We start from the raw sequence: 11,706 nt of genomic DNA on the forward strand, positions 1-11,706 counted from the left end.
AGGGCCGGGCGCACAGGCCGCGGGAGGAGAGCTCCGAAGACGAGAGCGAAGTGTCCGACATGCTGCGAAGCGGCCGGTCCAAGCAGTTCTACAACCAGACTTACGGAGGAGGCCGGAGGGCCAGGCCCGAGTGGGGCTACGGCGGCAGGGGGGGGGTCCAGTTCCCGAGGAACAACGAGGAGGGCTGGAAGGGGCAGGGAGGACGGGCACCAGTACCAGCGGAACTTCAGAGGGAGGCCGTACCGCAACGAGAGGAGACGGGCGGCGCTGGGAGAGAACCAGAGAGGGCATCCAGCGTAGATTGCAAACTATGAAATGCAAAAAATGGAATTTGAAGTAGCAGTTTAAAATCTTAATATTTCTTTTTTAGTAAAAAAGTTTGAGGATCTGTTTTACCTTTTGGCGAGTAAAGACTAGGAGTCAGGTAAAGATATGAGCTCCTACCGTATGGCGTTTTGGGGAGTTTTAGAGTTGGTTTGGCTTTGCATTTTTTCCTCAATGTCAAATTAGAAAAAGAAATATAGGTTTAGTGTTTGGTAATAATTTTTTTTTTTCCCCCACAAAGGTTTGAGTTTGTGATAGAAGACGGATACGTACATTTACTAGAGATAAATTATAGCATTTGACGTGATCTAGATTCTAAAATGGACGGTAACGTTGCACCAAATATAAATGTATATTTTATCATACAATGCCTTAGTTCTGAACTGAGCTAAAGGAATTCTCAGCCTACTGCACTGTTGTCTTTGATACGCTTCCAACCCAAAGGCCTTTCATCTCAAGAAAAGAAAAAAAAGAGAAAAAAGAAAAAAAAAAAATCTGTCAAACTTGAATGTTTCTCCTGGGTGTGTTCCACGTTCAGCAGCCAGCTAACCCTGTGTCTTTGGTATGTTGTATATAGTTCTTTTAATATTCATAGGGTATATTTTTGAATTTTAAAAAGCATTTATTTGTTGAGATCAAAATCAAGACAAGCAGTCGAGAATAGCTGTGTATAAATCGGTAAGAATGGCTGTTTCCACCAAGAATTCTTGATGCCAGTGTGACTAGAATGGTGCCTATGCCAACTAAATAATCACAAGGACAATAAAAATGTAGATGCTATGCATTTCCAAAATAATTCTGCATCTGTTATAATAGCAGAAGTTTTCTTAACGCCACTTTAACACTAATGCACTGACAAATCCTAGGTATTTTGTGAGGAGAGAGACATGAAGTCCATGTTCCCTTTGGTTTTTTGAAGTCTGTACGACGGAGCTACTGTTCAGTATTCTTTTCTCCTTGCACTGTCGCCGTGAGTTGGTTTTGCATGTCCAACTCCTGCTGGAACCACTCTGGGCAGCAAGAACGGGGGGTCTCGGTGTGCTCTGCTCTTCCCCACCCTTCAGAAGAAAGTGGCTTCTGCCTTATATTTTTACACTGTGTGGGCGTTGTGACGCCGTCCCCTGGCCCCGGGGACGGGCTCTGCTCTGGCTCTGTCGGATGAACTGCTGTGTATATTTTTATACCTCTGTATATAGCAGCCTAGGCGGCGGTACCTTCACCTTCCATCGCGTCCCCACTCTGCTCCCTCCCTCAGGACACTGGGTGACAGCTAACGTGGAGATGAACTGCTTTTCAGATGCATGCCATGTATAAAACTCTACTTAAAATAAATGTTTTGTCTTTTCACTTTCTTCCTACGTGGTGTTTGCGTGGTGGAGATTGCTGCGGGGTCAGGAGAGGGTTTGGCTCTGACAGAGCCGCTCTGGGCAGCAGCAGAACCGTGAGCCCTTCGTGCAGATCAGCAGAGGACAGGAGCTGGCACTGGCTTTCCAGTTCTTGCTCTAAAGGGTGGTCGGGGCTGTGCTGTGGTTGGTTTTGTTTTACCCTAAGTACGATTCAGGATTTTGGAAGAGGCAATCTTCAGTTGTTGAAGTTGAGAAGTAAGCAAGCACTGAGGGATTGAACCCTTGATACCACTGTGGTCCTTGTGTTTACTACCTAAGAGACTTAACAGGGGCTTTTTGTCACCTCTCATGGGAGGTTCTGAAGTGTAACTCCACTCGTAGCCCAAATCCATGCAGCAGTCACTGAAACAATCACTCAGGGCCAGGGCAGATGTCAATGGTGAGCTCTGCTGCAAGAACACAGGCACTACTTTCTACAGAAACTTCTTGGGGAAACCATTGAAAAGGGGCATGGCAGAAACCAGGATCTACAGAAACTTCTTGGGGAAACCACTGAAAAGGGGCATGGCAGAAACCAGGAAGGGCTGGGCTTTTAGAGTTTACTTTTAAAAATTGACTTCACAGAGGTGGAAGAGAGAGAGAGACTATTTTTCAGTATGCTGTCCTCTGGTTTTGCTGAGACTGGTCCCAGGTCATGGGTTTGGCCAATCTACAGGCTGTTCTAGACCACAGGATCCTGCTGGTTAGTAGGACTCTGTGTAATATTTAGCATGTGATGAACTGGCACAAACAGCTTCAGACAAATCACATCATCTTTACCTTGCCATCATCAGGACAGAGATGCACAACTCTAATCCAAAGGGATTCCTACTCCTCTGCATGACCAAAGTGTAGTTAGCCTTTGGAAGTTTGTCTAAATGGATGCTGCTGGTGGTGTAAGGCTGTGTTCTTCATGGAGCACCTCTGCTGGCCTGAGATAGATGGATGGATTTCTGTTGGTGAGTGAGATGGAGGGAGGTAGATGATAGAGAGTATCTAAGAACTGATGCTGCCAAGGTTATCAGTACCAAGTCACTAACACACAGTGGCTTAAAAAAATCCCCAAACATGAGCCTTCTGTTACTCATGAAGCAAAGATGATACAAATAAAGCCCAGTTTTCTTTCATAACATTTCACACGCCAACAAAGGCAAGCCAAATATTGCATGGAAAATACCATTTTAAGATCCTTTGCTTAAAGTTATTTTTACATGTCTGTGAAATTTACTTGTGTGATCATCACACAAGTGAACAGAGGCACTTTTCCTTCTCTCTCTCCCTGAAGGACCCATATATGGAAATTGATTTTTATCAAGCTGTGTAAGAAGCCTTTTGGCACTTTTCTTCTCTCTCCCTGAAGGACCTATATATGGAAATTGATTTTTATCAAGCTTTTTCTCATTTACTTTCATTCTTGACTGAAGTACTTCTCCTGTAACTAGATGCACAGGGACAGGTGACTGAAAAGGTGCAGAGCTCTTACTTTATATCATTATCCATAGTTTGCACTCCCATCTTTTGTGTTCCTTTCTCTGCTAGGAGGAAAGGTGTGTGTGACAACATCATCAACACGCTTTGGAATCAAGAACTGCTGCACTGTGGCACAGAAGAGCTGTAAGTTAGGAGGACATTTATTTATGAAACCCTCATCCAGAGAGATTCCATCTTTAAAACAGGAGTCGTTTCTGCAGCTTGACATTCTTGGTAACCCTCCCTCTGGCACAGAACACGGCTCTGAAGGTGTTTAAAAGGAGGAAGTGGAGTCAGAACGTGATGAACAGGACAGATTGAACTGAAAACCTCCCTCCCCTTTGGAAACAGCTGGAGACTCATTTACACAATTTTGAGGTGGTCTCTTTTGCAGTTATTACACTGAAAATAGGGCTCTGTCACCAAAATATAGAAAGTGGCAGTTTTACTTGGACTAGGATTTACACTGCTACTGGTGTCAGATGGTACACGCAGCAGCAGGTCTTAAGCTCCAAAAGAAGTGTTCTAAAACCTGATTGAGCCTTCTCATCCACAAATTTAGATTCCAATATGCGTTTCTACGTGCCAAAGGTGCTCAGGTTCTACATTTAGTCATCCAGGAAGAAGTAGTTTCCACTCTTCTTTTGTTCCACATCCTTGGGAAGAGAAGAAAGGTCAATGTTACTTCACAGAATATTGGGGGTTGGAAGGGACCTCCAGAGATCATCGAGTCCAACCCCCCTGCCAGAGCAGGAGCATCTAGTCTAGGGAAGTACTGCTTGAAGTAGTCTGTCAGACTTCAACACAGATGAACTAAAAGACACTTATCTAGACTCCTTTCTACTTTACCCCTTTTCCTATTCATTTCATGTGCTGTTTTCCAGCACAGCAAAGCTACCAGGTGAGTATTTCCTTATTTGAAAACCTGGCTTTCTAATTAAATAGTCATGGCAGCTCCTTTACTGTAAACGTGCCTCTTTCTTACCTTGATTGAATTGAGTTTGTTTATTCTTGGTCTGTAGTTGTTGGGGTCTCTTCTAAAAGTGATTTCAAGTTGAGATAAAAACTTATTCATCCCAGCCAAAAGAGTCTGCGGGCTGTTGAGAGAAGAACAGCAGTTCTGTACTGGGCAGGGCACAGGCACCTTTGATCTCCACCCTGAGCTCGGTCACCACTGGTCCTTTTGCTCCATCCCTTACCATCAAGGCCACTTGTTTGCTCTCCCCTGACTGTAAATTAATTGGTGTGCAGTTGCTCAAGGCTGTGTTGAGCCAGGAGCTGGTGTAGTTTTTGAGGGCTCAGTTACATTCCCCAGCTCCATGTCTGTACAGCCTCTGTGTGTGGGTCACTCCTGTATTCTTTTCCTCACTTCAGAACAAAAACCAGAACCCTTGGATCACTGAAATGCAGCTTAAATTTCCATAGGCAGGGCTGCTTCACCTCCTCATTTTTGCTGATGCTTTTGCTAGTTTATTTCTGTGTTCTCTCATCTTTCTCTTGCTTACCAACCCCAACAAGTCTCTCACCTGTTTGCGAGCGTGTTCTTGGAAGGAATACCATCAAAAACAATCACACGATCAGCAAGGTAGGTAGCCATGATGAAGTCGTGTTCTACCACAAAAGCTGTTTTTTTAGCGTGGAGAATGAAACTGAAATAGAAACAAACACACCGTAGTGAGAGCTGAATGTAGAGTTAGTGTGAAACTGAGCAGATTTCGGGTGTTCTTTCCTCTGGTGTTGTACGTTACCGTTTGATGACCCTGGCAGCCATCAGACGCTGCTCAGAGTCCAGGTATGCTGAAGGCTCATCAATCAGGTAGACATCTGCAGGCTTGCCAAGACACAGGGCTAGAGCCACGCGCTGCAGCTCGCCACCAGACAGCGTCTGAACCTGTGGGGGCGGGGAGAAGAAGGCTGTATTCAGGGCAGGTACAGGCAGAGAAGTGAAGGAGGAAATTGAGGGAGGTGTCTCTGGGGCAGTCAGTACCTCCTGGTCAATGATGTTCTCTATCTGCAGAGGTTTCATTACATCAGTCACAAACTGGGGGTGTGTGTAGGCATCTCGGATCTTCTCGTGCAGTAGCTGTCGGACACTCCCCTGTTAGAAGGAAAAGGTGGCTGCTCAGTTTTGTGCACCCCACCACGAGGGAGCAAGAACAAAAATAGAGCTTTTTTTTCCCCCCCTCAGAATAAAGAAATTCTACCTGTGTGCTAAGAACAAGCTTTTGGTAGCAAACACAATACTTAATAAATAAGGCTTAAACATACTGTAGATTTAGGACTGATCTTCTGTGGCTTGTAGCTGACGTTTAGAACTGGGACTTCACCTACAAAGAGATAAAATTATGATGGAAACAGGAGGCTTTCCAGTGTCTTCAAAACAGGTTTCAGCTAAGGAATTCAGCACTACCTCCTTCATCAGGGGTCAGTCTTCCCGCAAGCATCCGGATAAATGTAGTTTTGCCAGTTCCTGAAATGAAATGCAGGTTACATATTGCTTCAGACTTTCTAGTAACTTAGCAGACCTCTAATAATTAAGTCACTGATACAAGAAAATAAAGGATACACTTTAATTAGGCTGCTTTGAGAATTCCTACATTCACTTCCAGCAAGCAGCACTTGGTATTACTTGCTTCACCAAATGGAAGAGACACCTGAAGCTACAGCATCTAGATTTGTGGCTGAGCTCACTGGGTCAATCATCATCCTCCCAGTCTAAGTTCTTCAAATGGGGTAACAGACAAACACACCAGCACCATTTACATTCAATAACTTCAAGTTCCCACTGTTTAGAGAGGGAGCTCATGGCCTGACATCTTCACTAGGAAACCATCAGTTCAACCCCACTCCAAACCACCAAGTCCCAGACTGGAAAAAGGGCTTCAGGAGGTGCAGTTCCCAACAGATGGCACGTACCATTTTCCCCTAACATCACCATAATTTCAGAATCGGTGAATTCTCCAGCTACTATGGAAAGTTCAAATTCTCCCATCTTTTTTTTCATTCCTGGGTATTTGTACATACACATCTTTTTAACCTCTTCTTCATTAGCTGTCTCAGCCACTTTAAATACCAGAGATGCATCTCGAAACCTCAGATTCTCTGTTGGAACGTAGCCATCTAAGAAAATGTTTATGCCTGTGAAAGGAGAGGAGAAGATAATTTAAAAAGCTCTACAACAAAGCAAGAGGATTTCCATTCTTGGCTGTAAATTCCCATTGGATGAGGAGAACACTGGATTTTAAATGTGTGTTGAAAGAGGCAACAAAACCCCCTATTAGTGTGTATGCAAACCCAACGGATACAACTCTTCCTAGAACTCCAGAATGGCTGCAGAAGCTCCTCCTGACAACCTGCACGTGTCAGTGATGTGTGCAGGGTTTAAAGCCACTGCTGCTGTGGGACCCATTCTCACAGAAACATTCACTGCTGACTCTCAGTGCTACCTGTGGTGTCAATTCAGCTGAATTCTCTACACTGCAAACTGCCTCCTGCCTTTTCTCTGCTATTTACAGGGTCTTTGGTGTAACTCCACTCTTCACTACCTGCAACTATCAAAATGATGTCCATAGCAACAGACAAAGGGCATTTCCTAATTAGGACTTTTGGGTTGAGGTGTAAATTTAGGATCATGGAAAACAGAAATTCTGCACAAAATAAACCAGCAGTTTTTGTAGTTACTGAACTGACATGTTCACATCATAGATGACTCACATTTTGGTATCTTTTTTGTATTTCCACACAATTTTTTTGGTGTTTAAAAGGAGAACTGTGGCAAGGATTACCTTCCCTTACGCTGAAAGGCATCGTCACAACACCGTAAGCACTTGGCACCCCGTACAGGCAGCAGATGAAGTCAGAGAGATAATCCAGCACACTTAGATCATGCTCTACAACAATTATGTACCTGAAAAACAGAGCCAGAGAGGTGCTTTTATGCTTCAATACAAAACACTTCTTCTTTCTTACTTTAGTCTTGCATTAGCAAAAGCTAGCAACATGATTTTCATTATATTGTTTCTTAGCTTTATACTGAATAAAAGGAGAGTTCAGCTCTCTGATAAGCATTTTTCTTCAACTGTCCAATAAACAGACACTGTGAATGGTGAGTTGAAAGTTCATCTTCAGTGTAAACTGGCAGCTTCTTTATGTAAACTACATGGAAGGATACTAACAGACTGGAGCAAAAAGTGCTTGGCACATTTTAGAAAGGAAAAAAATCATCTTTGTGAGAAGGGGATGGAACAGCAATATTCAGGTGAAAAAATAACCACCTGTATTTTCACATCCTTATTACAAAATGTCTCCCAATAAACAGTACAGAAACCATAGGAAATAAATTTATAAAAAGCAAAAGAACAGACTATTACTGACTTAACAGTGTGATTCAACATCTACTAGTGCACCACACTGAGAAGTCAGCACTTGTAGGGAGATGGACTGGATGTTTCTACCCTCTGTAACCAGTGAGCTGTTCCTGGAGTGTAACAAAACCTGTGAAGTTTGTCTTTACCTGTCAGGATTTATCAGGGACCGGATGGTGATGGCAGCCTTCAAACGCTGCTTGACATCCAGGTAGCTGGAAGGTTCATCAAACATGAAGCTGTGCCAAGAGAAAGAGTGAAGTCTTAGTGAATGCAAGCTTTCTACATATTCAGTACTAATATTTCAACTATTAAATACACAGGAAAACAAAATTATGTTAAGAAAGAGGCAAAAACTGGTGGCTGTCATGTGAGACTGTTAAGTGGCTCAAGTTAATTACTCTGCCAAAAGCTCTGACAAAGTTATCACATGTTATGAGAAATCTGCAATCACTTAGGAATCCCATGCACTCAGTTCTGATCCAGCTTAGATTTAACATGAACTGAGAAGTGCAAACTTCTTTAGGGTAAATACTAAAGTGATAAATACTAAATACTTTAGGGTAACAAAATTATTTATGTTAAGAAAGAGACAAAAACTGAGAGTATGTACCGACTCTGCCTTAAACCTCTGGTGGCTGTCATGTGAGACTGTTAAGTGGCTCAAGTTAATTACTTTGCCAAAAGCTCTGACAAAGTTATCACATGTTATGAGAAATCTGCAATCACTTAGGAATCCCATGCACTCAGTTCTGATCCAGCTTAGATTTAACATGAACTGAGAAGTGCAAACTTCTTTAGGGTAAATACTAAAGTGATAAATACTAAATACTTTAGGGTAAGCACTAGATTATATAGTTTAATGAGACTGGAAGAAGGACATCTTCCAAAAATAAAAACCAAACCAAAACAAACAAGAAAACCACCTAAAACCCACACCAACCAAAACCTCCACAACCCAAACAAACAAATCAAAACAACAAAAAAACCACCCAACCCAAACCCCAAAACCCCAAGCCCCATAACTCTTCTGATCTTGTGTTCTTGGTCTCAAGGAGTGAGGAAGCAGCACACCCTACAGCAATTTCCTGACAGCAAGACAGGAGAGGGACACAAGTCCCTGGAGGTGGGGAAGGATCTGTCCATTTCTTAGAGAGGCTAAGGGAGGTACACTGCTCAACAGGACACATTTGTGAGGCATTAAGGAAAATTCAAGCACTTGTGATGCTGAAATTTCACACTGGTCTCTGAAATCAGCTGTTTCTAGGTGTAAAACACCCAGAGATTACAAATGTAAAATTACCCAGAGATTAGAAATTGTTTTTTCCCCTCTTTTTAAAAAAAATCCTTTTGTTTAAATGCTTCAACCAAATGTACGACTTCTTACAACAAATGTAAGTTAGAGGACCATATGCTGAGACAATTATTAGAAGCAGTGTGTAACAGAAGTAAATTAAACATACATATCAGCCTTCTGAATGCAAACAACTGCACAAGCAAATCTCTGAAGCTCTCCTCCTGAAAGGTCCTCAACATTCCTTTCTTTCAGATGGGTTAAGTCTGCAAATAAGCGGTTAATTTGAGATAGGTTACAACCAGCACAATAATTCCTATTTTTATTACCTACAGAAACATGTATAATCACAGCAGACATCCTACACAGAGGGGGGAAAAAAAGAGTAAAATAAGTTTCCAGTTTCTATAGAAGCACCACAATGCTGGTTGTAAGCCACAGCAAGTTACAGCTTCTCTGCAGCACGAGACAATTGATTTGTGTGGCTGCTGCTTATCATGCAGAAGGATAAAATCTGTTTGTTTTTCCACCACATATTTGGCAAAGATTTCTGGCCCTACAAAGAAACTATATCAGTTTTAAAATAAGTGTTTCTTGTTAGACCTGGCTGGAGAGGTCTAATTGTCAGGAAAATCAAGTTCCCCAAGCACATGGGCAAAGCCAGTAGTTTCTCAGAAGACACATTTCAAGAAAATACTGTTTCACCAGTAAGTGGAGTGGGTGGGACTCAAAGGCCACACTCTTGGTGGCACAACCACCTCTATCACCCAGACCTACCACAAAGAACTACCCCCTTAATTTAGCAACACCTAAATTAACACCTACATCTAACAACTCAATTCAAAAGACCTACAAAATGTATCAGGGCTGGACTATGCAGATGTTGTTCTAATTAGCTGCATTATTGTTCTCAGAAGTCAGTATTACTCATTATAATTAGCTACATACAGCTTGCTGCCTTTTTTTTTGGGGGGGGTGAGGGTGGAGGAGTGGTGCAAGTTATTTTTGAACAGTGATTTCTCTATGGAATGGTTCTTACAAGAGAGGATGCTAAGATTTTGCTGGACTTGTAAGCAAGCAAGAGCAGCAGGTAACTGGAATTTTTCCACATTTAAAAATAAACATTTTCTACCATGAGACAGCAACTGTGTTAGATTCTGTTATTTACCATGTATCAGTTTGCCTTTGCCACTAGAAATTATTTGCACTGGTTCCAACAGGCTTACAGCAAGCCCCAGGCTTTAAACTAAAGCATCTTTACATTTTTTTTTGAATTGGTATAAATTAGACCTATTATCACATTAGCATTAACTTTATTTTTTTAGCAAATAGGAGTTTCTCAAATGCTTTCAAGTTTGACTTTGCAAAATTACTTACCAAGCTGCTGACATACAACAGTTTGTGTCTTAGTTTCATCCTTCCTATCCAGAATTGATCCCACTGTTCCCTGCAAGGATAAAAAACCCCACAACATTATATCAGCATTAATCAGCAGTACTGGATTCTTGATACTGGGTTATGCTGCTAAATAAATGCTTTAAAAACAAGGATTACAGGAGAAGCTCCCAGTTCTCTGTTACCTCATGGAATTTCTCACCTTTGCAGCTTTAGGAATCTGGTCCACATACTGAGGTTTAATGATAGCTTTCAGGTCATCTTCCAGGATCTTGGTAAAGTAATTTTGTAATTCAGACCCTCGGAAATAAGTCAGAATTTCTTGCCAGTCAGGTGGATCCTAGGACAAAATTCAAGCCTATGTTTACTTACACCATTCTAAAAACATCATAAAAAATACCTAATTTTTGATTTTCCATTCCATACAGCAAATACAATATGCTTGTGAGATTTAACAAAAAGCCTGGATAAAACCTAGTTCCTAGACTTATACTGCCTCTGCAAAATTTCCACTAAAAAAATAAATAAAAAAATTTTAAATTGCAAAATGGACAGCAGAAGAGTTCATGCATTTTTTTTTTCCTGGTGCATCATCAGTAGCCCTTTCAAGAAAAAGCATTTTAAATTTGCACCTAGGATATCCAGAACTGTCCTCAGACAGTTAAGAAGCCAGGAGTGAAACTAATTAATGGGGGAAATGATGGTATGGAGTTTTGTTACTTCTGCAACACTACCACCTGAAACACAAAGTCCACAAGATAATGTAAACCAAACTTGAAAGAGAATAGAAAATGTACCTTGGGAAAAAAACAGGTTTTTTTTTCAGTTTTTAGTGGCAGCCATAAAATGACTAGTTTATCAAAACATTATTCTGTTGAATTTAGAAGAAACTCCAAAAACTTCAGCTACCTAAATCCTTTTACAAGGAACAGGTAAATTGTGCAGGGAGAAAAAGTTGATGTTTTTAAAGACTGATATAAAAAAACCCTCAGGTGTGACCAGAAGACAGAAACCTACCTCTGATGTTCATCTTCAAGTTACAATTATAATTAGGATTTTTTATCTTCCTTGAAAGATATACAGAGTTTGCAAAAAGGACTTTGTTTCACTGGCTGTTAGCAGGGACAGTGCCAATGTCCTCACAAATTCCATCACCTTCACAGGCAGGAAAATTCAGTAAAAAAATAAACAAACACAGCTACCTATAATGCCAACTCTATTTTATTGCTGATACATACATCATATTTTCCAAGATTTGGCTTCTGTTTTCCTGCTAAAATTTTCAAGGCAGTTGATTTTCCAATACCATTGGTTCCAACCAATCCCAGCACCTCCCCTGGACGAGGGATAGGCAACCTGTACACAACAGCAATGACTCTGGTTAGGAGAATGCCAGGCACCAACTTTTGGTGCTGAAGTACATATTACAAACTGTTTTCACACTCTCTCATTATTTATAATATTTTTTTATATT

General features: G+C 41.5%; 1 protein-coding gene across 1 annotated transcript; it reads right to left on the bottom strand.

The window, feature by feature from the left end:
* Positions 1-3,324: 3,324 nt before the first annotated feature.
* Positions 3,325-11,609, bottom strand: ABCE1 (ATP-binding cassette, sub-family E (OABP), member 1; the record flags this gene model as incomplete). The annotated part of the gene is made up of 14 exons (XM_008945908.1): positions 3,325-3,835; positions 4,165-4,276; positions 4,706-4,828; positions 4,928-5,070; positions 5,167-5,277; positions 5,448-5,506; positions 5,590-5,649; positions 6,096-6,317; positions 6,965-7,086; positions 7,693-7,782; positions 9,007-9,103; positions 10,215-10,284; positions 10,435-10,572; positions 11,471-11,609. Coding segments are annotated over 14 exons (1,534 nt in total), but the record flags the coding sequence as incomplete, so codon positions are not given.
* Between the last annotated feature and the right edge of the window lie 97 nt (positions 11,610-11,706).

This window comes from Merops nubicus, unplaced genomic scaffold, assembly GCF_000691845.1.
Source record: "Merops nubicus isolate BGI_N331 unplaced genomic scaffold, ASM69184v1 scaffold5438, whole genome shotgun sequence".
Lineage (NCBI taxonomy): Eukaryota > Metazoa > Chordata > Aves > Coraciiformes > Meropidae > Merops > Merops nubicus.